Here is a 27,769-nt window from a genome sequence, read left to right on the forward strand (position 1 = left end):
ACTATAAGATCATAATGGTTCGGATGATTTTAAAAATGTAGCTTGTCTTAAACGATGCAAACATATGGAGAGATAAATCTGTCAATACTCTCTCTCTCTCTCTCTCTCTCCCCTCCATTACTTTTTTGAAAAAAGATGGTTCTTAGTTCAGTTTTCCCCTCCCAAGAATCTAAGCATCCATGAATTATAAGATAAGAATGGTTTCAATGAATGTAGCTTGTCTCAAACAATGCAAACTCACACACACACACACACAATGTGTCCTAAGGAAGCAAAGAATTCATGAATTATCAGATCAGAATGGTTTCAATGATTTTAAAAATGTAGCTTGTGTTAAACGATGCAAACACACACACACACACACACACACACACACAACGTGTCCTAAGGAAGCAAAGAATTCCAAATAGAAAGCAAAGTCAATTGAAAAGCAAGGCTAGCTTCTCAAAATGAAGGTTAGATTAGATCACTTAGGGTAGACAGTGCAAGCTTATCTCTAGACATATTGCTAGGTCATCAAGATGCCCCTACGAAAGATACAATTACATTTAATGATTACTGGTACAACCACATCATCGCCTTGTCTCTAACTAATACACTAACTTAATTCACTTCTGTCCACCATTATATTTTCCCTCTCTCTCTCTCTCCCTCTCTCTCTCTCTCTCTCTCGCCTCCATTATCTTTTAGTTCTTCCGTCTCAATAATATAATCATCTAGAAACTATAAGATCATAATGGTTTGGATGATTTTAAAAATGTAGCTTCTAAATCTCTCTATCTCTCTCTCTCTCTCTCTCTCTCTCTCTCTCTCTCTCTCTCGCCTCCATTACCTTTTTGAAAAAATATGGTTCTTAGTTTAGTTTTCCCCTCCCAAGAATCTAAGCATCCACGAATTACGATCAGAATGGTTTCATGAATGTAACAAAGAATTCATGAATTATCAGATCGGAATGGTTTCAATGATTTTGAAAATGTTTAAGATGCAAACACACACTCTCACACACACACACACACACACACACACACACACACACACACACAATGTCAATTGGAAAAAAAGTGATCACCTACCTGGATAAACAAAAGTTGTGGAGAGAAGCTAGTGCTAGTCCAACAATAAAATGAAGAACCTGCAAGAAAAACAACCCAAAAAAAAAGTAAAGCTAAGCGAACTGTACATCTCTCTCTCTCTCTCTCTCATAGAAATACGTAATGACATACACCCCCACGTATAAATTAAGCTAATGCCTTACACCTTTATCCCCCCCTTCCCATTTCCTTTATATTTGATTTAATCCATATTCTTTTGTTTTCGGCGCATGTAATGAAATAGTCATTGCACCCCTTCGCCTCACTACATGGGCCCTCCATGGTCTAGATTCCATAAACTGAATCACACTCCCTCACCTTTTTCTTTATGCCGCAAACCTCCAATGTACCTCCATGAGTGAGGGGATACTTTTCCTTCACTTTTGGGCCGATGATGCTCAGTTACGTCTCAAAGTGGATGTTTGAAGTGATTTTTGTTATGTGCTGGAGGAGCATGGGATGAGGTAAGGAAGGGAAGGCAATAGATAGAAGATAGATGCTCAAGGGCGCTCGTATGTCTGCACTTTGCATGCCTTTGCCCCCTCGAGATTTGCATTCGGGTCCTCACACACACACCGTCTCTCTCTCTCTCTCTGACCTTGCTCGGCTCCCTTTGCTGCAGACCGTTGTAGCAAGCTGCAGACTGTAGTAGCAACTGTAGTAGCAAGCTGCAAAGGCAAGGAGCAGGCAGAGGGTAGGGCACTGAGAGAAGAAGGAGTGGGTTGGCACCGCAGGAGCTGGAGGTCGAGCGACGGCGACGACGAAGGGTAGGGTGGTGGAGCTGTAGGAGACGGAGGGTGGTGTCGAAGAGCGACGGAGGTGGTGGAGGCTGGAGCTCGAGCAACGGAGGGTAATGGAGCTGCAGGAGACGAAGGGTGGTGGATGGTGGTGGAGGTGCAGGAGATGGAGGGAGGTCGACGACGAAGAGCTGCAGGCGACGGCGTGATTGAAGGCGATGGTGCATCGCTTTGAAGGCGTGATGAAGGCGATGGTGCCTCCCAGCTTGCCGACACCCGGCAATAAAAGGTCGCCGCCACGTGGCTCTCCCTCCTCCCTCCTTAATAGAATAGAATAGATAAAAAAATCCATTCTCCAGAGAAGCAATTCACAAATTTTATTTGTTCCAACTTCTCGTGAAAAGCTCAAAGTCCTTGTCCTTGAGTGCCCTTCCTATCAACTAAGGCTAGGTTCAGACGGCTTTAGCCTATGCCTAGCCTTGTTAGCTCGGAAAGCTCACACGAAGTCAGGTCTGCCAACTATGGTGTTGAGATGAAGCTCCACCCAATTCGTTCGTGGAACTGTAGTCTTGAAGATTTAATTGGTAGGCATTAGAGCACCTTTTCGAGCTAGCCAAGAGCACTAGTAGGAAACGGGAAGCGTCCCACGCTGCTTGGCAATGCTGAATGACATTGCAGCGTTGGCTCAACATCCCAGCGTTGGAATGTTAGACTCGGAGATCCGGCGAACCTCGTGTCATGCGTCCAAATCTTTCATGTTGAATCACCCGTGTGTCTCCCGGTGGCCGTCGGTGTTGGACAACCACATTAGGGAGTGTCATGCTAGGTTCCCAGCGCCAGCAATGGTGCGGGGAGCTACTTTGATGGGGACGACTTTTGGAGAAACTTTGCCATGAAGAGTCTTGTCACTAGTTAAAAGTGGAGGAAGGATTAAGAAGTAATGAGGGAGATTAGGACATAAGAGCGATTGCGTTTGCTGATCCTTTGGCATGTTGGCTGGTCTCTGCTCGGAGCTTTTCCCCTCCTCCACCACACCATTTCAACCATGGAATCGCCCCTTCCTTTTCCATCTGTCGATCTGCCACGAGGTGCCTCCTCCCCTCCTCCGCATTCTGTTGATCGTTTCCCTGCTGCAGTGCACAGTTCTGCAGGCTGCTCGTTCATTCGCTCCTGATTCCAGCCATCGAGCTCGAGCTTTTCCTCCGAGACAGGCCTTTGCACACAGCCTCTTGGCTGTCACTGCTGTCGTTTGTAATCACCTAGCCATCTCTCGAGATTAACGTGTAATGTGATCGTTTCACATTCCTGTCTCAAGCTTTTGCCTATAAAAACCTCCGTCTCATTTTTGCTTAATGCTGCCTACCGGTAGGTTACGTTATCGGAGATACACGGTTGTCTGCTCATAGAAGTTCAGGATGCTTAATCTACCTGATCGACAAGCTCTTCAGTTCTTGAAAATAAGCATCTGTTCATTACTGCTGCAGTAAAGTCCAAATGCGGTGGGGTCTATTGTGCTATTGAGACAGCAAGGTCTACCAGTTTTCCAATTTTGTGTTATCACTGGGGAATGAGACTTATTTGCTACAGGAGCTTGTTTGCTAAGGGCGGTGAGCTACATTAGGCTAGACAAGTCCTGTCAGACATAATTGCTGCTCATTTCTGCGACTTGTGGGAGAGGTTCGATAGTTCCATGGCTGCTGGCTACGGGGATTTGAATTTGGAAGGCCAGCATACCGACACGTACCCTTTGCTTATGGATCACAATATCGTGCCAGCAAACCATGAACATATATTGACCATCATGCCCGGGACTTCAGAAGGTTCGGATGAGGGTTCTGGTCTTTACCAGCGTTCTGATTCTGCCAATCTACCCTCATCAACGCAAACTGATACTGTCATTTCTGTGAGTCCGGCTAGTATTTTGTCGACGTCGGCAGTGAGTCAACCTCATTTGACGCCTGTAGCTGGATCATTGGGGAGGTCAGGATCTTTTGCGTGGCATAATGATGCAAACAATTATGGAGCTCGTCAAAGGGCCAGTCCTTTAAATTCTGGTTTGTGGATATCAATCGAGCTGACAATCACAGTCAGCCAGATCATTGCTTCCATTATAGTGCTCTCCCTGTCAAGAGATGAAAAACCAAAAGCACCGTTGTCAGTATGGGTTGTGGGCTATGCTGCTGGTTGTATAGCGACACTTCCACTTTTATATTGGAGGTATACTCATCACTATGCACGCCAATCTGACCAGGATACACTGGCACAATCTGCGGCTTCTTCTTCAAGTCCCCCAACTTCTTATGCATTGCCTCAGCGGTCTGCATCACAGGTTGAAGAAGCAAGTGGGGCATTGTCAACATTCAGGGGTAATCGAGTGCCAGCTGGTGGAGATTCAAGGTATTCGGAAATCTTCTAAATTTGTACACGTCTCTCCGGTTTTCTTTCTTCATTTCGACATTCATTTTTGCTGCAAAGGTGCAAAGTAATGGTCTGCAGGAACAACTTGTGGTGTAGGTCAAGTATTTGCAAGTATGCAGGGGGGCGGCAAATAAGAAATTAAAGTATTTTTTAACGCCTAGTAAGTTGTAAACATGCATTCCAGAGTGGCAATTTATGTTTGTACTTGTTGTTGACTGGATGGTGTCCTGTTTATTTTCTTGTGGACTCAAAGAATCCACAGGAACATTTTGCTGTTTTTGCCATGTTTCTGTGCAGTGTTTCTTGAGGCAGTTGATTGGATGTCTTCCAATTCCCTGATATAGTGGCACTGTTTGTTCATTGCTTGAATGCCAAAGGAGGATATGGCATCAAGTCTATGTGACTATCGAATAATATTAAAAAGTATATTGTCCCGCAAGGCCAACCGAAGATTGTACAGGAGTGGGGGATCTATGCATAGCGTGCAATATTGTTTGGATCTGGCAATGCCCCTTTAATGTTCCAACAAGCAAGTGATATGCCATGCTTTCAAGAATATGCTGAACGAAATTCTTGCAATTGTTTTGGATGATCTCTGCATGCACTTTGACAAATCAAAGTCACGTGCATTGCCTAGGAGAAGTCTTGAATATGCCTTATTGTTGAATCCTCGTAAGTGCAAATATATGGTTACACATGGAGTAGTACTTAGTCGCATAGTGCCAAGTCATGGAATTGTAACTGAGATGGGAAAAATTCAAGTCATACTCAGCCAGGATGTTAGAAAAGAAGAGAGAATCACTCAATCCTCCACCCAAGATCTCTCCAACTCTCACACACTCAACTCAGATAGATGATCACAGATGCAACAAACACACACTCAGAAATAAATATAGACGGAGAGAGAGAGTATATTCATCCACCGGATGGTGGGCAGAAAATGGCTCCAAGGGAGCAATACAAAACACAGCAGAGTGCTGGAGAAAACTGATGGACTCTCTCTCACAAACTGCACCAGATCTGAGTGCTAAACACAGCCTTGGAGAAGGGCTTTCAGTATCGCACTGGATACTGGGCTGAATGGAGAAGTGGGCCTTTTATAGGCACTGCCCAGGCCCCTTCAGATGACCGACCAGCAGGGTCGGTACCCTGTCTGGTGGCCGACCATATGGGCCCCATTAAACTGACCAGGGTTGGCCCTGGTCGGTGGCCCTAGTTGGGCCGACTTGGCCTGCCACAGGCCCCTATATAAGGGAGCCCTGGGCAGCCAGTCTGCGCTGCTGCAGGAGCCTCCATGTGAGGCCTAAAGCCCCCTTATACTTGCTGTTGCAGGCTGCGACCAGCCCGTGTGCTGGTCGCCTATGTCTGCCATGCTATCCTCCCTCTAGTTCTGGCCTGAGTCTCTCTCCCAGCCCTCCTACCTCTCACTGCCCCTTGTCTCCTCAAATCGGGGGCTCACAGGTGGGCACAGTGAGAATCTAACACCCCACAATTGTGGGCCAATCCCCATACGTCTGATGAGGTGCTCCATTTGTTCTCGAGGGAGTGCCTTCGTGAAGAGGTCGGACAAGTTGTCAGTGGTCGAGCAGTACATGAGCTCGATCACGTCGTCGATCATGAGCTCTCGAACAAAGTGGTAATGAACTTTGATGTGCTTGGTCCGCGCATGGTACACTGGATTCTTGGCAATGGCTATGCAACTCTGATTGTCGCACATCAGCACTGTTGCGTCCTCCTGACACACGTCCATGTCCTCCAGAATCCACCTCAACCACAGTGTCTCACAAGCTGCGGTACATGCGGCTCTGTACTCGGCCTCTGTAGATGAAAGGGCCACTGTGGGTTGCTTCTTACTCAGCCAAGAGATGGCACCAGATGCAAGTAAGAAGCAATACCCTGTTGTTGATCTTTTGGTGTCAGCATCACCCGCCCAATCACTGTCACAGAACCCGCCTAGTTCGATGCCTTTGGTGTAGGTGATCCCGTAGGTGCAAGTACCCGTTAGAATACCCGAGCACCCGCAAACCTGCATCCCAATGACTCTTCCTGGGAGAAGCAGAGAACTGGCATAATAGCTCAATTGCATAACAAATATCAGGTCAAGTATTGGTAAGGTAAAGCAAGCTTCCTACCAATTGTCGGTACAACGGAGTATCGACCGGCTGAGATGTGTCGTGAACACTTAGCTTGAGCCCGTAGCTTGAGCCCGACCTCCATGGGAGTTACTGCCGTCCTGCAATCCTCCATTTGGAATCTCTTCAGAAGTTCTTTGCAATATTTCTTCTGTGAAATAAAGATCTTGTCTTTGGCCTGCTTTACTTCTATCCCAAGGAAGTAGTGTAATAACCCAAGGTCGGGAAATCTTCTTGACATGGTCACATGTCAAGATAAGATCATCAACATAGAGGATGAGTACCAATCGCAACCCCTTCTCAATGAACAAGTGGAGGTTTGCCTCAGAAGGACTTCGACTTAGCCCTATCTTCTAAAAGAATACATCTATCCTTTGGTACCAAGCTCTGGGGGCCTGTTTCAGCCCGTATAACACCTTCTTCAACCTGCAGACCTTTAATGGGGACCCTGGATCTTGAAAGCCTTGTGGCTGCTCGACGTACACCTCCTCCTCCAGGGTTCCATTAAGGAAGGCGGACTTTACGTCCATTTGAAAAATAGGCCAATGGAATTGGGCAGCAAGGGCAATCATTGTCCGGATAGTAACCATGCAAGCTGTGGGAGCAAAAGTTTTATCAAAATCCATGCCTTCAGTCTGAGCAAAACCTTTGACCACTAACCTTGCTTTGTACTTATCCAAGCTGCCGTCTGATTTGTATTTAAGTTTGTATACCCACTTAGTGCCGATGACTTTCCGTCGCGGGGGCTTGGCCACTAAGTCCCAGGTATTGTTCTTCAGACATCCATCTTTGCGTGCATGGCAGCCTGCCATTCTGGATTGTCCTTCGCCTCCTTGAAGGTCCTTGGCTCTTCAAGCTGAGCCACCAATGCAAAATTCACGGATGGGGTCTTCCTAAGACGTTGGGACCGACGCAATCCGGAACTGCTACTCTCAGGTATATCGGTGACCCGAATGGGGCTCGAATGAGAACAGCTTAGAAAAACAGCTTGTAGGCTAGAGAGAGAAAGCCTTTATGGAGTGATAGCTGTAGAGAGAGAGTGCCAATGCTGATCCCAAGGGAGGGGATGTAAGAGAGGAGCTGCTGCTGTTCCGGAGGTGCACAGAAAGGCAGATTTCTGCAAGGGGAATGGGCTGGAACAGTAGAGAGAGAAATACTGCAGCAGGAGAGAGAAAGGGGCTGTGGCTGCTCCAGGCTAGTAGAAGGAGAGAGGATGCTGGTCCTGTTCCAGAAGAGCTGAGAGGGAGCAGATTTCTGGAGAGGAGGGGCTGGAACTGTAGAGAGAGAACGTGCTGTTGTAGAGAGAGAAAGTGCTGCTGAGGTGAGAGAATGGCCTGGGGAGAAGCTGGCTGCACCCAAGGAGCTGGAGAGGTTCTGCTGCATCATCCAAAAGGAGGGAGAGGAAAAGTGACGAATTTTCATGTAGGGAATGAAGGGGAGAGGCCTTCTTTTATAGGCTCAGCCCCCCCCCCCCCGGCTTAGAGTGGAAGGTGGACACTTGTCCCAGATTTTTGGTGGGCTGCAGTCCCAAAGAGGACAGCCCACGGTGTGCCTGCTTTTGAAATCTGTTCAACGAACACTTTTCTCTTTCGAGCTGCTGCTCCTCCCCGCTCCCTTGCTGCACCCTCTCCCTCAGCCCGTCCCTCCCTCTCTCCCTTGCCCTCAGCCCCTCCCTCCCTTCTCCTCCTCCCCTTCAGCCCGCCCCATTCCTCTCCTCCCCCTCTCAGCCTGCTCCTCCGCCCCCTCCCTGCCTGCTCCCCCGCCCCCTGCGTGCCTCTCAGCCCGCCCTCTCCTCTCCCTCTCCTCCCCGTTCCCTTCACCCCCCGCTCCCTCTCCTCCCCCTCTCAGCCTGCTCCTCCGCCCCGTCCCTGCCTGCTTCTCCGCCCCCTCCCTGCCTCTCAGCCCGCCCCTTCCTCTCCCTCTCCTCTCCCTCTCAGCCTGCACCTCCCCCTCCCTGCCCCTCCCTCTCCTTCCTCTCCCTCTCCTCTCCCTCTCAGCCCGCCCGCTCCCTGCCCCTCAGCCCGCCCCCTTCCTGCCTCTCCTTCCTCTCCCTTTCCTCTCCCTAGCCTGCCCCCTCCCTCCCTCTCAGCCTGCCCCCTCCCCTTCAGCCTCTCAGCCTCTCCCCTTTACCCCTCCCCTCCTCGCCCCTTCCCCCCGCTCCCTCCTCACCTCCTTTCCTTGTTTTCTACCCCCCTATCTCCCGCAGCTTTTTTTTTTTGGGAGCGGAAGGAGCCTCCAAATTGTCAGAGTCGGCCTCCTCACCTCGATTGGCGATGGATACTCCGTCAGCCAATCCTACTCCACCTCCACCGGCCGCGAAAACTATTACCTTTTCTAAAGACGAGTTGCAGCAACTCAAGAAGGGTGTAGCGTTGCTAGCACGCATCTTTGGGTCTCAGCCCTCCAGATCCCAAGCCAGAGATTGGATGCTTGCAGCTCTCCCCCCAGACCTCACTCCACGATTGTGGGTTGAGATTATCATAAACGGGGGGCTGTAAAAAGGGCGGAGTCATCATTGCTCCCGCATTTTGACCGTACCCATGATGATGGGGTTAAGCAGTCCGGGTCCCACTCCGTGCATTTGTGGCATATTCCAAGTATTGCCCATCATCCCAGGCATTCCTGTCTGCATCCCAGGTTGCATCCCAATGTTTGAGTACATCATATTGGCATTTGCAGGTGGCATTCCACCCATCATTTGGTGCTGGAAATTCTGCATTCCGGGCTGCATGCTTTCCATAAAGCTGCCTGGCATTCTAGGCCCTTCTGTGGGCGGTCCCACCATTGCTTGAAAAACCATCCCCCTCTGAAGTGTCCCTGATGCATCATGGGCTGAGGGAGGACTTGCTGTCCCTGATTGATTGAATGAAAGTTATTGGCATTACCCGCTACAAGGGTGACTGTGGGCATCTCTGATGGTTGTCTACTGAAGGATACATGCCTGTGAGTCTTCTTATTTCTTCTGTGCTGTCTTTTTGCTTCTAGGGGGAGCAACAATAGTAGGAGGAGCTTGCATAATCTTCGTGAAAGCATGTTGCAACTGCGACAGGGCTCCTGCTACACTTTGCATTCGCAACTGAAAAAGGGCATTGGGATCAAGCTCCTCAGCGTCATCTACCTCATCTTGTGAGTCCTCAGTGGCATGCTCAGGCGAAACAGGATGTGCCCCATTGTCCTGCTTCTCATCCCCCCCGTTGATGCTATGCTCCTTCTCAAAACTCTTTGATGCTCTGTCTTCCTCTTGCCCCTCCTACTTGGAGATGGTCAACGACCTCTCACGGTGTGACATACTTGCTGAGATTGATGGTTGTAGCAACAATTGCAATGAATGTGTCCTTCACCCAACACTACCAGGGCTCACCTCTATAGAAAGATGGTGACGATCCTGGCAATGGAACCACTGTAACCGGCCTTCAACAAACAAAGGGCAGTAATCTTCGTCTACTCGATCAAAATCCTCATAAAGAGCCACAATGCAAGATTTAGTCACTTAAACCACTTAACAATACTCAGAAACAAACTTCAATAATAACAATGGGGAGGCTAGAATGCCCCCGCTCAGTCACTAGTGAAAACAGTACACAATGCACCCGCTGGCCCCAAATGCCTTGGTGCCCCTTTCGGTATTTATTTAATACTTTTGAATGGAAATGCTTTACACCAGGGGGTTCACCCTTGCACAGTTCTTCTATGCAAAGCCTCTATCTGTCTTCTAGACATCTAATCCAAGTGCACCACTAGAATACCAATAGCAAGGCAATCTTAGGCATCCACTTCTGAATTGACCCAACTGAAGGCATTCAGGCATCCAATCCTCTAGCAAACTGTGCTCAAAGAAGCCTCAAAGCTATCACATGCATCCACACTATCCTTAATCCTTTTCCCAGGAACACCCTTGCCTCTCGTGCTTGCTAGAGTATGAGAGAAACTAGAAAGGACAACAAAACACCACACATGCATTGTAAAATGCTTCAAAGCAAGAAATGCAAACAAATGGAAGTCCAAATCCAAATATCTGCTGTCTGTGGCAGAGGGCCGAGCTCTGTTCCTTGTGCCTATCTCGTGTCAGGCTCCCAGCAGGGTGCAGGTGACTTCCAAGCTTCAGGGAGATGAGAGTAAAAGCAGAAGGAAGGCGGAAGCGAGGCTAGTAAAGGGCTGAAGAGGTTCACAATCTTGTAGATATGCCCCAAAGTGTCAACCTCAGGATCTGGGCCTCGAACCTTGCTTCCAATCAGCCACTGGCCACCTCGGGAACTATTCCAACCTCGGAAAGCGTGCCAAAGAATCTGTACAGCAGCCTCGGGGGCGATGTCTCAGATCTGTACAATCCGTACGACTGTACGGACTGCAAGAAATGCACCGAATAGAGCCTCAGGATCTGTACACTACTTTGGGGTGTGTGCAGCAGCGAAAAATGATAGCAATTGTATGCAATATTCATGCAACTAATTATGTAAACTTTGATCACTCATATGAATCAGAAAAAGGATCGACACAGATGTTACGAAATCAGATTTATTAGATGGACTACAACACACACGACCGAGCTCACCACTACCATGTTTGTTGCTCATACAAGACCCAAAGACTCTACTAAGGACCCTAAGACTCAGACAAGAAGAACAGCTGCTCAAACGACTCTCATAAGAGAGCTTTCGACAAAGAGAGGAGGAGAAGATGGGTCGCCGTCTCTTCAAATACCCACGAGGACACAACCATGCACCAAACAGTCCACGATCACCGCCACCCGAATGATCTTGAGTCATCAACTTGTTGATGCTGCGCCACGTCCCATTGCATGCACGAGGCAGCCAATCACCCAAGCCCTAGAGCATGGACCAATAGTAACCTATCAACCAGCTGCAATAATCCAATCACCATCAACCACGTATCTGCATACACTCTCTCCTATGAGGGCGTACCCAACATTCCCTCCTTCGACCAAAATAGGGAGAGATCAACACAAAAACCAGAGTCTTATCAACACCTAAAACATGATCAACAATGATCATCTAATACAACTGCATCGGAGCAGTTCTTCAACGTGCAACTAAAAACTCTTTAGAAAGCCCAATCTTGATCTGGAAGATCAACTTCGACAAGTCCTGCAACTTCATTCTGAGTAGAAGATTTCTCAACAACAGCATTCGCCTTTCCCTGTCTAACCATCTCATCTTTCTGTTTTTTAATACAAAATCTCTCAATATGCCCGGGCTTACCACAGTAGAAACAAGTACGTAATTCTGATTTCACATTACCAGACGGCTTTCTCTTCTCTTTGGTCATATATGCAACATCACCAGGAAAGAGACCCTCCTCTCGTTTATCTTCTGCCATCAATAATCCCACACAGTCAATAAAATTAGACTCATCGTCCATTCGAAGAATATGTGAGACTTCCCAATACCTGGAGGGAAGACTTTTAAGCAGAATCGCCTTTTGATGAAGGTCTTCAATCTTAGAGCCAAGTTCAAAAAGTTGTTTGAATAAAGCTTGCATGCGATTTAAGAAAGCTGCTAAATCTTCATTATCATTCATGTGTAAGTCGTAAAGTTGTTGCTTCAGATTGGCCTTCGAATGACGCATCTTTACACCGAACAGTGCTTCTAAGATCGTCCAATTTGCTGCAGCACCCTTTGTCACGTCCAAGTGGTGAAAATAATCTTCACCCAAAGCTATGCCCATCATGCCCAAGGCTTCATCATTCTCCTTCTTCCATGCACGCTTCTTGGCTTCACCAGATGTAGGTTCTTTCTCAACACCAGAGACAATTGCCCACATACCTTTTTGCATAAACCACAACTTTGTTGACAGCTGCCAACTCACAAAATTTCGCCCAGTATACTCCACGATGGACGCCTCAGACTTTGTCTTCTTCGAGTCCATTGATTTGTGGGAGAACACCAAGATGGTCTTGAAAGCACGCCTCGGCCAGCACGTCCAGACCAATTCTTCCTTGTTGACACCGCTTGCTTCTAGTTCTTCTTAACTCCTTTGGAAACACCAGGAAATGACTCTGAGATCTACGAGCAAATCCTTTAGACATGCGTGACTGAAAATTTCGATGATAGACTCCTCACCATTTCACAGAGATTGACGGACAAACACACGGGCATAATTCTACAAACTCTCTCAGACCCTCAGATCACCCGCTCTGATACCACTTATAGCAATTGTATGCAATATTCATGCAACTAATTATGTAAACTTTGATCACTCATATGAATCAGAAAAAGAATCGACACAGATGTTACGAAATCAGATTTATTAGATGGACTACAACACACACGACCGAGCTCACCACTATCGTGTTTGTTGCTCATACAAGACCCAAAGACTCTACTAAGGACCCCAAGACTCAGACAAGAAGAACAACTGCTCAAACGACTCTCATAAGAGAGCTTTCGACAAAGAGAGGAGGAGAAGACGATCCGTCGCCGTCTCTTCAAATACCCACAAGGACACAACCATGCACCAAACAGTCCATGATCACTGCCACTCGAATGATCTCGAGTCATCAACTCATTGATATTGCGCCACGTCCCATTGCATGCACGAGGTAGCCAATCACCCACTTGCCCTAGAGCATGGACCAATAGTAACCTATCAACTAGTTGCAATAATCCAATCACCATCAACCGCGTATCTGCATACACTCTCTCCTATGAGGGCGTACCCAACAAAAAACGGGGAGGAGCCAGCCAAAACGTGAGGAGTGCAACTAACATCAAAAAGTGCAGGAGAAAAGATGAACCTGATGTTGAATTCTGTGCAGGGTGCTTCAGCTAGGCTTGGAATGATCCAGGAGGGTGAGGGGAGAGAGATGGTAGGTGGGAGAAGGGCATGCACCTACATGCATGACACTTGGCTCTTCGTTAAAGCTCTTAGCCTCTTGACCAAGGACAACATTGCTTGTCCTTGGGCCCAACTTTTAGACGCCTCTCTAGTGCCTATGCCTTGCCCCTAGGACCTAGTGGTGCACCTAGACTTTGCCCCTAGGAACTTCTAGGAAGTGTGCACTTCCTCTAGGCAGTCCCTCACGGCCAAACCATTACTACACTTGACCATGGTTAACCTTGGGTTAAGGGTGGGTTGAGTTACTGAAACCGGCCTCTAATCACTCAGAGGGCAGTGGAACTAAACCTTTAATCACTTCAGCACTTATTTACAGCTCACAAAGCATATATCACAACCATTAACCATTGCATGATCACCATTTGGCATTTACCCATTTGTTCACAAATAAATTCACTGAGAAAGGGATGGAGGCTAGAATGCCCTTGCTCAACAAACATAGAAAAGTACACCCGATTGGCTCCAAACACTGTGGCGCCCCTTTCGGTATTTCTTTATATTTCACAGTGAAATGATTACAAGTTGCATCTGGGAGACCTTCCCTGCAACTGAGCACGTAGCCCCAATTCACTGAGCCTTCGCAAGGCTTTCAAGCATAGAACACCATCACATAAGTGCACTTAACCCATAGGCTGAACCCAAAGGCATTCTCTTTTCCGAGTGCAATTTTAGTGGTTGTCCAGATGCAATCACACTGCACCCCAGTTGCACTCTCTTTGAGTGGTTTCCAGATGGCATTCACAAAGCTTTTCAAAGCTCAGTACCTAACCAAAGAATGACTCATGTAGCACTGCTTGGGCACCTGTGAACTAAGAAAGAGGCGGCACACGAGGCCAACCAATAGCTTATGGCAAAAAGAAATTATAGCAGCAAAATCACAACTCACCAAGCCCTGAAAACTCGAACCAAGTCCTCAATCGCCAAGAGGACATAGTAGCCAATGCCCAATTGCATTCTCAGCCAAAGAGGAGTGCAAAGGCATGAAGAAAGAGCATTTACAAGAGCCGACCAGTAAGTGAAAAATGCGAAAAGAAGCACTTTTGTCGCGAAGAAGTGGGAGTTCTTGGGCTCAAAAGAAGCGTGCTTCAGAGAGGAATGCATTGAGAAGGTTTTGGAGAGGAGAGGCCCAGGAGGTTGTAGAAGCAAAAAGGTTCAGAAAAAGCCACTTTTGCAAATTCGACCAGCAAAAGGAGTGCTCAGCTCTGCTCGTTCTACCAAACGCATGGAGGGAAAAGCATATCACTGCGAAGGGGAGGCAGAAGGGAAGCCATTGGGAGAAATCCAAACGGGAGTCGAGGAATCCAAACGGGTGAGGAGTTATGAAGAAAAACGGAATTCAGCTGAAGGAGGCTGAAAAACCAGTCCCAAATCTCAACAAAGGGAGAAGATGAGAGAGAAAATCACACATGTGAAGTTTAGAAGGCCCAGGAAGGTCCAGGAATGGCAAAGGAGCATGTAGAAGGCACTAGAGCCGCCTTGAACTGTAGGGGGGCCACTGAAGGTACATGGCCCTCTAGGGGGTCCATTAAAAATGCCACATCATCATTTCCTAACAACCACTCTTTTAATTCCTTGGAATGCCTTTGGGCCTAGGGATTAATTACGCTTATGTGCCAGGCACCATGCCGTGTTTAATTACACATTATTAAGCTTACGCTTGGACTTTTAAAACCAAAGTTGTCACAGTCTTGTAGTACATCAAAGAACTTAGAATTTCATGCCCCCGTGACATACCCCTCTCTTGAAACAGCAAACCACAATTTGCTTTTGTTTTGGGGCAGCAAACTGTGGTTTGCTGTTTCAAGAGAGGGTGAAATATAGCATGAAAGAGTATACAAGAAAGCCGTAGCTATAGTATACAGAGACAATGAAAATATGGCTAGGAGAGGCATGCATCCATCCATATACACTGCTCAAAATCTATGTGATGCTCGGCGATCAATAGTCAAGATGCATCAATATCATGAAGTAGAAATACTGTCAGCTTAGTATCTCGGATGAAACATACAGTGTCATCAAGCGACCTCATGAAATCACGGTGAGCTCGTCTGTACTGAGGGAGTGGAGGTGCTACCTCCCTCTCGAACACCAAGTAATGCTCCAGACGCTCGCTTTGCTGAACTACCTGTAGGAGCCCGGACTGCAGTCGGCTCTAACTGGAAAGCATCAAGGTGAAGCTGCAATATCCTAGGTGAATCTGCTAGTTCACCTTCCTCCATCCATTTCGCATCCAGTGATGGGTAATTTTGAAATTTTACCAAGTAGCGACGGATAACTTTACCCTTGAGCTTCCTATCTCTGTGTGCTAGAATCTGCTTTGGGACCAGAAGTTCATCCTCCATCCATTTCGCATCAAGTGATGGGTAATTTTGAAATTTTACCAAGTAGCGACGGATAACTTTACCTTTGAGCTTTCTATCTCTGTGTGCTAGAATCTGCTCTGGGACCAGAAGTTCATCCTGTTCTTCCACTTGAGGCTGCACCTCATTAGGTAAATCCTCGGGAATATCTCCATGATATTGCTTTGACAAGCTCACATGAAAGGCATTATGTATCTTCTAATGCGGAGGCAACTTCAGCCTGTAAGCTACCTCGTTTATCTTTTTAGAAACCTAGAAAGGACCATAGTAACGCATGTTCAGCTTTGTGTACAACCATTCCTTGCCTTTCTTATTTTTCAGCCTTGCCTTCTGAAAATGCAGCGAAAACCAATCACCTTCTGTGAATACCGATTCCCTGCGGTGCTTATCTGCTGCTCTTTTCTGCTTGTCCTGACTTCTTTGCAAGGCATATTTGATCTTCTTGTAAGCCTCTTCAAGGCTTTCCACAAAACGATTAGCTTCAAAGATTTTCTCTTTTGTATGCAAAATGGGAGGTATCTTCCTGGCACCTTCCACTATTTTAAAAGGTGCTTTACCTGTGGATGTGTGCATCGTATTATTGTAAGCATATTCTAGCAAAGGCAAATAATGCTCCCATTTTCTTTTGTGGTCTGAGACATAGCATTTATACATATCCAAGATGGTAGAGTTTTCCTGCTCCGATTGTCAATTAGACTGAGGGTGAAAAGATGATGAAAAATTCAGAATAGTGCCCATATTTTCAAACAGCCCTCTCCAAAAGAGGCTGGTCATCCTCGGATCTCTATCACTGATTATGGATTCAGGCATCCCATGATACTTGAAGACATGCTGCAAAAACAATTTGGCCATTTGATCTGCTGTAATTTTCTTTCTTATTGGCACAAAGTTGCTAAACCTGCAAATTATTGTCCACAATACATCATGTCCAGTAGGAGTACGTGGAAGATCAAACACAAAATCCATAGCTATGCTTTGCCATGGTCTATCCGGAATTGGCAAAGGTTGTAACAACCCAGGTGCCTTCTGCCTGTCAAACTTTACTTTCTGACAAACCATGCATGTTCTCACATATTCTTCCACATCTTTCCTCAAAGATGGCCAATAAAAGTATTGCTCCACTGTTGTAATTGTTGCTGTAATTCCCCTATGTCCTGCATATGGAGGAGCATGACTTGCCATTATGACTTTCTGTCGCATCTGATCAGTGACACAGAGTCGTCCATGCATCAAAATGAAACCCTCTTTCAACATATGGTGATCATGCCTTTGACCATCAGAAAGCTGATCATAAATAGTTGAAAAATCAGCATCATTAACATACTGATCTTTCATCACATCTAACACATTGTTGTAAGCAATGCTCGCTGCTGAAACACTGGGTTTCTTGGAGACTGCTTCAGGCTGTGGTTTCCTGGAAAGTGCATCAGCCACTTGGAGACTGCTTCAAGCTGCGGTTTCCTGGAAAGTGCATCAGCCACAACATTTTTGTTACCCGGCACATGTACAATTTGAAAATGAAACATTGAGAGGAAGTTAGCCCATCTCATGTGCTTTTCAGATATAATTCTCTGCGTGAGAAAATATCTAAGTGACTGATGATCTGTCTGCACATAAAAATCAGCTCCAAGAAGGTAATGTTTCCATGTGGTCAAAGCATGTATCACTGCTAACATTTCCTTCTCGTATGTCTACTCTCATATGCAACCACTCTGCCATCCTGCATCAAAGTGCCTCCTATGCTGTTCCCACATGCATCACAAGTTACAGCAAAGGGTTTTGCAAGATCTGGCAAGATAATAACGGGTTCAGAACACAACTTTTGCTTCAGCTCTTCAAAAGCTGCATTTTCCTTTGGTCCCCACCGAAACGGTACAGCTCTCTTTTGTAAAGCATGCAAGGGAGAAGCAATTTCTGCAAAGTACTTTATAAACCTCCGATAGTATGAACACAACCCAAGGAAGCTTCTAACTTCATGCAGATTTTTCAAACTTGGCCAACTCCTTGTGGCCTCAACTTTTGCAAGATCCATCTTGACTCCATCCTTTGACACTATATGACTAAGAAAATGAATCTCATGCATAAAGAACTCACTTTTCTTGGTGTTTATTAACAGCTTGTGTCTTTTCAACTCTTGAAACACAATAGTGAGGTGTTTCCTGTGCTCCTGCTCATTTTTAGAGAACACAATGATGTCATCGAAGAAAGTGTCCACAAACTTTCTGTGGGCTCTAAAAATTCTATCCATCATTCTATTGAAAGTGGCAGGTGCATTAGTCAAACCAAAAGGCATCACAAGGAACTCATATAAGCCAAATGAAGTGCGGAAGGCAGTCTTGTAGACATCTTCAGGCCGTATCCTTATCTGATGGTATCCACTTTTAAGGTCAATACGACTGAACATTGAGGAACCTTCCAACCGATCCAATATATCATCAATGCATGGAATTGGAAAACGGTTCTTAATTGTGACTTTATTCAAAGCCCTATAATCAATACACATTCTTCAACTGCCATCCTTCTTTTGCACAAGCAACATAGGGGAACAATAAGGAGAATTACTTGGCTGTATTAATTCCTTTTCCAAGAGTTCCTTCACTTGTGACATTATCTCTTCCTGTTGTGCCTTACTGACACGATAGGGAGGTATATTAGGCGGTGAGCTTCCTGGAATTATATCAATTTGATGATACTCGATCCTCGGGCCTCTTGGGATGTAATTCTTGAGGAAGTGCATCTGAGAAACAATCCTGAAAATCTGAAATAAAAGCAGCCCTTTCTCTATCTAAAGCAGAAAAAGTAGCGCCTTCCTGAGTTGGTTGGCTCTCCTCTTTGACAAAAATCAAGTACGCTGAAATATGACGCTTTATTACATTGGAAATACAAGAAGCTGAAACTACAGGGATGGACTCCCCTTTCAACCTTAAATTAAGTACATGATTTTTGCCTCTATGAGTTAAAGAAATCTTCTTGTTTTTCATCTGCACATCAGCCCCCACCCTGCACATCCAAGGCATCCCAAGCAAAGCATCACACTCTGGCAAAGGCATAATGTAGAAGTCCTCTGCATCCTGATATCCCTAGATATGCATCCTCAACTTGCCAATGATAGGAGTGACAGGTGTGTTGAGTTCAGGGTTGGCCATATCACACATGCCGGATGGCCTCATTCCCTCAGGCTTGATGCAAGCCTTCCTACCATATTAGCAGTTATGAAATTCGCCTTTGCCCCAGAAATAAAGAAAAACAAACAATTCTGATTTCTGATTTTTTCCCATGCTCTACACATCTCAGTCTTTTTCGTTTCCTCTTCATCATGTGCATGTGGCAAACTCCCAATCACATTTGGAAGAAGTCATGCGGAAGGTTTAGGCCTTTTGCCCTTCCGATCAGCCTGTTTATCACCATTCTTATCATCATCTGACCTGTCTCTTTTCTTGGATGGGCAATGATAAGAGCGGTGTCCCTATCCTTTGCATATAAAACATTTGTTTTGCTCCACGAGTGACTTTTTCTCTTCATCAGATAACTTGTGTCATCCTGCTTCAACATGTATCCACTTGCTTGGTACTATTTCTTTTTGTTTTTCAATAGTATGCTTATTAAGAAATGAAATGTTTTCCTAGTGTTCAGTTACGGACAATGGGGACTAGGTCTAGCATTTGAGGGTGGACCCCCTTGCTTGGGGTTATGGGCATTAGTGAGTGATGGCCTCTCATTGAGAGGGACATCTTGAAACCACACCCCACCTAAGTACCCAAACATGGGACCAATCAAATGCACAGATTGCATACTGACCTAGGAACGATTCAAGAGAATGTTCCCTGAGCTTTGGGTGTGGGCCTGGCAGCATGCCAAGAGTAATGGAGATACAAGATAAGACGACAAACAAATGAGCTCAGTATGGCTCAATTATGACCTTAGCGTAAGTCAATAGATAGTCCAAGCTATTAGGAACTCGTGGGTGCGATCAGAATTGAATTCTGACAACTTTGAAATTTTAGGGTTTTTGGGAGTGCCACGTGGCAGACTGCCACATGGAATCTGAGCTGGCAGGTCAGTCCACCTGTCCCACACATGTGGCAGCATGCATGGCAAGTGGCAGGGCATGTAGGCCAAGTGTCTGGCCCCAAATCTGGTAGATTTGGGGCAGGTTGTGGGCTGTCCTCTTTGGGACCGCAGCCCACCAAAAATCTGGGATAAGTGTCCACCTTCCACTCTAAGCTAGGGGGGGGGGGGGGGGGGGGGGGCTGAGCCTATAAAACAAGGCCTCTCCCCTTCATTCCCTACATGAAAAATTCGTCACTTTTCTTCTCTCTCCTTTTGGATGATGCAGCAGAACCTCTCCAGCTCCTTGGGTGCAGCCAGCTTCTCCCCAGGCCATTCTCTCACCTCAGCAGCACTTTCTCTCTCTACAGCAGCACACACTCTCTCTACAGTTCCAGCCCCACCTCTCCAGAAATCTGCCCCCTCTCAGCTCTTCTGGAACAGCAGCATCATCCTCTCTGCTTCTTCTAGCTTGGAGCAGCCACAGCCCCTTTCTCTCTCCTGCTGCAGTCTTTCCCTCTCTACTGCAGAATTTCTCTCTCTACTGTTCCAGCCCCTTCCCCTTGCAGAAATCTGCCTTTCTCTGCACCTTTGGAACAGCAGTAGCTCCTCTCTTACATCCCCTCCCTTGGGATCAGCATTGGCACTCTCTCTCTACAGCTATCACTCCATAAAGGTTTTCTCTCTCTAGCCTCCAAGCTGTTTTTTCTAAGCTGTTCTCAAACTAGCCCCATTTCCACACTCTCCTGACCCAAGGTAGCTTCAGAGGCATCAAGGACTTCATCTACAAAATGGTCAAGTCACGAAGGGAGTCTGTATTGTCAAGTTTATCTCATTTACAGCACTATTTCATGTTGTTTCTACTATCTTTCTAGAAACTAGTGCTTGCCTTTAATGTTGGATGTAAGTGGTGATTGTTGCAGGCTTCTTCCTTGTGGATTGGGCAAGCCAAGAGTTGAAACCTGAGCTTGGAGTCCTCCTTTTTGTTGTCTACCTTGTACATATGCTCTTGAGTCTTGTATCTAGGTCCTAGGCTTTCACTGAGTTCATTAGTTTGGAAGGTGCTGCAATTTCCAATGATGTCACTTTGTGTTTAAGCTGTGTAAGTCTTAATTCCAGCTTAATTGCAATCTCTTAAGTTCAAGTATATGTGTTTGGCAACTCGCAATCATTTCATTCAAATGCCTCTGCAAAATCCGTTGTTTGAATTGATAGAAAGCACCGAGTAGTTAACATTGGTATCAGTTCTTCGGCAGTGGTCCTGTACTCTGTGTTTTCTCTTGTTGAGTCTCTCCTTCATTGAGTCATCTTGTCATCATGGCAGCCAATGGACCTGACCCTCCTGCTAACCTGCATGAGTTGAGTGCTCTCTTGTCAAACATCGCTCAACAGGTTCAAGTGTTGGAAAGCAACCAAGCAGAAACTCATGACATAGGGCCTCAATCCCAAGGAAGAGGCCGTGTAGACAACACCAACTCCAACAAGGAGGGAAGATCATTTTCTTCTTCCCCTCCTCGAGGTAGACGGCGTCATCGGAGTCCATCTCCTTCGAGACGTCCACAGAGACGAAGGTATGCAAAGCATAAGGTACCTCTTGGAGATAAGCTCTTCAAGTTTACCAAGTACAAGGGAGAGGACAAGCCCGAGGTCTTGCTGGCCTAGATCTGAGACCTCGAGTATTTCTTTGAGGGGGACGAGTACGAAGACAAGGCGAAGATCCGGCCGTCCTGCACATGCAAGACCGTGCTTCACTCTGGTGGGCAGCTATGGTCAACACTGGATAGCAAGCCCACACCTGGAAGCGCTTCAAGAAGAACTTGATGAGGCACTTCCTGCCTAAGGAGTTTAAGAGAGATACAATGGTGCAATGGGACATCCTCTGCCAACGCCAAGAAGCGAAAGTCAGTGAGTATGTTGATCGATTTTGGGATACTTTGTGAAAAGTTCAAGCATTCAGTAGGAAGGATAAAAAAGAGTAGCAAAGGAAGTTCTTTGCTGGCCTACGGTATGTCGTTCAGCATGAGGTGGACATTGCCACTCCTACTTCTCTCGAAGACACCATCAACATCGCCTTGAAGGTGGAGAAGAAACAGGCTTTCTCCAATAAGCGGAACGGCAGAAACAACAAGCGGAAGTCCCAGGGAACCTCTTCCAAGGAACAAAAGGGTAAGGAGACAGCAAAGGACGCACCAAAAGAGCAAAAGTCAGCTAGCCAGCCTCCTTCGAAGAAAGCAGCCCGCACTTTCAGCTCATTGTCTCCACAACAGACGCAAACGTATTACTCTGAAGGGCGGTGTTTCAAGTGTGGCAAGCGAGGCCACAACTTCTACGAATGCCCTCAAGTTGCCAAAAATAGCAACAACAAAGAAGGAGCCCCCAAAAAGCTAGTTTTGGTAGTTAACAAGGTGGAAGCACCTCCATAAAAGGGAGCTGTAAACGACACCCGTAGTTTGTTGAAAACATGGCGTCAGGTAAAGGATCAATCCGCTTTGTTTTTGTTCGATAGTGGAGCTACTCACAACTTTATTTCTCATGAGATGGCACAGAACTTGGGGATAGCCCCAGAGGATAAAGGAGAAGCCTTGGAGGCAACTGCAGCCTTCAAGAACCAAGAAGAGAAGGTGTACCCCATCATCAGTAAGCTTCAGGTACACATCCAGGGGTACTTGGATCATCTACCCTTCATGGTGGCACCACTTCAAGGATTAGATGTAATTCTCGGCATGCCCTGGCATAAGCAAGTCAACCCCCGAATCAATTATGTGAAGAATATTCTAACCCTCCAACATAAGGATAGAGATGTGAGCATTACAGCGGGAGTTTCAGGAAACACCATTCCTATGGTAAGTCATGCACGATCTCCCAATTTGCTTAAGAAAGGAGTATGTTCTTTTCTAGTGTTTGTATGCGATAAGCAACCAAGTGAAGAAAAGTCAGATCCTCTCACAAAAGAAAGATTAGATTTCCTTCAGGAATTCTCTAGTTGCTTCTCTAAGGAACTTCCTAGTCACCTCCCTCCTGAGAGACCAGAGGATCACAAAATTGACATAGTTCCAGGGTCTTCACCTCCAAATAGACCCCCATATAGGTCAATCTCAACAAGATGAAATCTTCAAGCAAGTCCAAGAACTCTTGGACAAGGGATTGATCCAACCCAGTAGTTCTCCTTTTTGCTTTCCTGTCTTACTAGTCCAAAAGAAGGATAAAACCTTCAGGATGTGCATAGACTATAGAGCCTTAAACAAACAGACGGTTAAGAATCGTTTCCCAATTCCTCATATAGACGATATCTTTGATCGTTTAGGAGGATTTGAAATTTTCAGCCGCATAGATCTTAAGAGTGGCTACCATTAGGTACGAGTTGTACCTGAGGACAGTCATAAAACAGCCTTCCGAACCACATTTGGGCTGTATGAATATATGGTAATGCCATTTGGCCTTACCAATGCCCCAGTCACGTTTAATCGGCTGATAGAACGGTTGTTCAGGAACTATAGACAGTTCACTGCCGTCTTCTTTGATGACATCCTCATTTTCAGCAAGAATGAGGAACAGCATAAGGAGCATCTAAAGATTGTATTTCAAATCTTAGCTGAAAATGCTCTTCACATCAATGAGAAGAAAAGTGAGTTCTTTCTTCCTGAGATTCACTATCTTGGTCACATTATCTCAGGAGAAGGTGTCCGTATGGACCTAGCCAAGATACAGACAATTGTAGAGTGGGCTAACTTAAAGAATGCCCATGAATTGAGGTCTTTTCTAGGCCTATGCTCATATTACCAAAGGTTTATTTGGCATTTTGCTGAAATCTGAAGTTTAGATGGACCCAAAAAGAAAAGGACTCTTTTAATGCTCTAAAGCATGCCTTGACTACAGCTCTTGTACTTATCATTCCTGACTTAAGGAAACCATTTCTAGTAGCAGCTGATGCCAGTGGCGATTGCCTTGGGGCTTCTCTTACCCAAGATGGTCATGCTATGGCCTTTGAAAGCCGACGGCTAAGAGATGCTGAACTTCAATATGATATCTATGAAAAAGAACTCTTAGCTGTAATTCATGCTCTCAAACTTTGGAAACATTATCTTTTAGGGATAGATTTTCTTGTAAAAATTGATCATGAAAGTCTTAAATATTTTCTAACTCAACCTCTGATCAGAGAGAGACATATGAAATGGTCTACCTTTTTGCAATCATTTCATTTTCAGATACAATATACTCCTGGAAAAGAGAATGTAGTGGCTGATGCCCTTTCTCGTAGACCACGGCTTCACCATATTTCAGTTCCCTATCATGATGAGCTAACAGCCCTCAAAGAATTCTATGAGGGAGATGCTGATTTTGCTCAGCCATGGGCACATTTGAAAGATGGAGGCACCCATCATGCCTACCACATCAGGGATGGCTATTTTATTTATGGAGAACAAACTATGTATCACAAAGCAGCTTAGATCTAAAGTGATGGAGGAAAGCCATAACCCACCCTATGCTGGTCATAGGGGTATTGTGGCCACTTTTTCAGCCATGGATAAATTTTTCTACTGGCCTAACATGAAAAAGGACATTGCTGCCTACATTTCAGCTTGTCTCGCATGTCAAAAAGCTAAGTATGAGAGGAAAACCCAAGGGTTTACTTCAGTCCCTTCCCATTCCTGAGAGACCATGGGAACACATCACCATGGACTTCATTACAGGAATTCCCAGGACCAATCAAAATCATGACATGATTTGGGTGATAGTAGATCGATTCAGTAAGCAAGCCCACTTCATTCCTTGCAGAAAGAATCTCAAGGCACCTGAAGCTGCCCATTTATTTATTAGACACATGCCCATTTATTTATTAGACACATCTTTAGACACCACGGCATGCCCAAGTCTATAGTATCAGATAGAGACTCAAAGTTCACTAGTAACTTTTGGCAGGCTTTGTTTGAGAACCTTGGAACTCTTCTAAGTTTCTCCTCAGCTTTTCATCCTCAAACGGATGGCCAAACTGAAGTTACGAATAGTACACTCTGTTAGAATTATAGATATAATTCAGCAGTGACCAATGTAATTTAATAAGCTAGTTAGGGGCACTTTTCCGTCTTTAAGAGGTTTTTCCCCCTAACCGCAGTTAGTCCACTAACTATGGTTAGTGACTACTAAGGTTTTGTCACTAGGACAAAACCTTATCTCACTCCTTCAGTTGTATCACTCTCACACTCATCTATTTGCAACTAAGCTTTTAGCTCTCTCTCTCTCTCTTCAGTTCTCTCATTTGCTCTCTCTCTCCCATTCTCACATTTGGTATCAGAGCGGGTTCTTCCTGCTCTTGCTCCTGCTGCACATTCGTCTCCAGCTCCAGCCCAACAGCTCCCTGCTCCAATTGCTCGTCGTCCGTACAATCTGTACGGACTGATTCCGTACAGTCCCGCATTGTACCTGCGCTGCCTTCTGTCCTACTCCGTATAGCTACTTCCGCAAATCTCGTCAGTACTGCACCAGCGCTGTACTGCTGTTTCTACGCAGTAGTCGTTTGTACGATCATCGTACATTCCGTACAGCTCGAAATATTTCGTGGAGCACAGTCCGTGGAGCACCGTCTGTACCAGCGCTCCGTACGCTGTTTCGACCGTATAGATTTGCTCGAGCTCCACGATCTGCAGATCCGTATTGCGCCGTACTGTTTCGTCACATGCAGATCCGTACGTCCGTACTGTAGATCTGCCGTACCCGTCGTACACCTGTACTGTGTTGTACTTGCTCGTCCGTACATCAGTACCTGCAAGTTCCGTACTGCACATCTGCATCAGCCGCTGTACTGCATTCCGTGCAGTTGTACTGCAGGTGTACGGATTCCGTACAGGGTTTATTGTGCAAGTTCCTTCATCTACCGGTGATCCTTGATAGGCATTCTTGCAGTTCTTCTGCAACATTTGCAGATCTGGTGGTATTTGTGCAGACATTTGCAGTCTTTTGCAGTCATTTGGGTATTTTCGGGTTCGTAGTTGCTTGTGAAGCAGACAATGCAGGCAGATTCAGAGGTTTAGCCCAAAAATTTGGGGCTTTCTGCTGAAATTGCAAAATTTGGGGCTTTCTGTGCTTTTGCCCCTTTCTGGTTGCAATTTCAAGCTCGAAATTTGGGGCTTTCAGTTTTGCAGTACAATTTCTTGCAGAAATTTGGGGATTTTGTGATTACACTGCAATGTCGCAGTGAAATTTGGGGCTTTTGCAGACAGAGCGCAATTTTTACAACATTTGGTGCTTTTGGTCAATTTGCCCCTCCCTGGTTGCAATTTCAGGCCTATTTTGGGGCTTTTGTGTTGGGAGAGCAATTTTGGAGATTTCAGTTCACATTGCCTTTCTGAAAGTGTTTTGCAGCACTTTTGGCAGATTTTGGGAGAGTTTTGATGCTTTGACAGGTTTTTGACAGAGAAATTGCAGAAATCTGAGTTGCATTTTCAGCCAGTGCTTGGCTGTGTTTTTTGGGAGTCGTGCATTTCATTCCCAGCAAGGGAATTCAGTTTTGTATTTGCTGTAATCTCTTTCTCAGACATGGCTCAGCAAAATCCAGTTCGGTGGTCTTTCACAGGAAGACAAGTTGGATGGTACCAACTACTCCCTCTGGAGTTTTATGATACACAATATTCTGATTTCTCGTAATTTGTGGGATTATGTGAATGGGGATGAGATCCGACCAGCAGGTATGGCACCTAATACCCCTCCCCAGCAAGGAGGAGGAAGAGGTAGTGCACAGGGTGCAGCTGCAGGACAAGTTGTTGGTGCAGCTATAGCCACTACTCCAGAGCAGAAGAGATGGGATTCACGTGATGTCTTAGCTTTGTCGTGTATTTCTCTTTCAGTAAAAAGATTTATCATTCCGCATATTCGGTCGTGTAAGACCTCAAATGCAGCGTGGGATATTTTGGAGAGCATGTATGCAGCTCGGAATGATGCCAGGGTATCTTTCTTGAAAAGAGAATTAAGTCATACACATATGGAAGAGGGTGACTCCATGTTAGAGAGCAATTATTGAACATTGATGAGATTATTCCCAATTCAGAGATGATTACCACCACTCTGAATTCTCTTCCTGAGACTTATCTCGGCTTTCATACCTCGCTGAACTTATCATTGAGGGAAAAATGCCCCTAACTAGCTTATTAAATTACATTGGTCACTGCTGAATTATGTCTATAATTCTAACACCCCCTTGCAGTGCCAATGTCATGTACAAGGATGATTAATCACCAAACGGATATAAGTTCAGGGCACTGCGAAATGCCTCAAACTTTTCACATGATGAGGTAGCCACTGTAGATTGTTTCTTGCTCAGCCAGGAAATGCAAGCTTTACCCAAAAAGAAACAATTGCCACTAGTGGACTGCCTAGTGTCATAATCACCAGCCCAATCTGAATCACTGTAGGCATGCATCTGCAAGTCACCCCCCCGGGGAAATAACAAGCCAAAAGACTCCGTGCCCTGCAAATAACGGAAGATGCGCTTAACTGCCTGCCAATGCATAGTTTTTGGGCTGTGCATATACCTGCTCACCTGAGATACTGCAAACTGAATATCAGGTTTAGTGTTGCAGAGATAAATGAGGCATCCAACAGCCTGACTGTAAAATGTGGCATCAACTGATTCTCCTGCATCATGCATTGTGAGTTTCAGCCCCGGCTTCATTGGAGTGGCTATGGGCTTACAATCATGCATGTTAAATCTGTCCAAGAGTTTCTGCACATACTTGGACTGAGACATAACAGTGCCACGTCTCTCTTGAGAGAACTGGATCCCCAAATAAAAGTGAAGCAGCCCCAAATCTGACATGTCAAAGTTGGTCTGCAAATCAGCTTTGAAATCTGCAATATTATCTTCATTGGACCCTGTGAGCAGTAAGTCATCGACATAAAGAATGATGACTAAAATTTCCCCCCCATCCTTCTTGACTTGATGTAGAGGGTGCTCTCAGTAGGACTATTGTGCAGCCCCTTGCTGGTCAAAAAGGCATGAATCTTGGCATACCATGCACGAGGGGCCTGTTTCAGCCCATACAAAGCTTTATTTAGCTTGCATAGGTGAAGTGCATTTTCTGAAATTTCAAAGCTTGGAGGTTGTTTGACATAAACCTCTTCCAACAAGTCTCCAT

At 45.8% G+C, this 27,769-nt stretch overlaps 1 protein-coding gene across 3 annotated transcripts in view; it reads left to right on the forward strand.

The window, feature by feature from the left end:
• The first annotated feature begins 2,677 nt into the window (after positions 1-2,677).
• Positions 2,678-27,769, forward strand: part of LOC147893323 (E3 ubiquitin-protein ligase At4g11680-like) — a 36,914-nt gene continuing 11,822 nt past the window's right edge. The window contains exons 1-2 of one of the 3 annotated variants that reach the window (XM_087385733.1): positions 2,678-3,079; positions 3,198-4,225. In XM_087385733.1, coding sequence (XP_087241859.1) covers positions 3,519-4,225 — 707 coding nt within the window. In that variant the 5' untranslated portion in view covers positions 2,678-3,079; positions 3,198-3,518. Of the gene's footprint in view, positions 4,226-27,769 lie in introns of all 3 variants that reach the window. The other 2 variants (XM_087385734.1, XM_087385732.1) reach the window with 2 other exon arrangements.

The sequence above is a fragment of the Dipteris shenzhenensis genome, chromosome 15, assembly GCF_047967505.1.
Source record: "Dipteris shenzhenensis isolate YYH24624 ecotype China chromosome 15, Dip_SZ_1.0, whole genome shotgun sequence".
NCBI lineage: Eukaryota > Viridiplantae > Streptophyta > Polypodiopsida > Gleicheniales > Dipteridaceae > Dipteris > Dipteris shenzhenensis.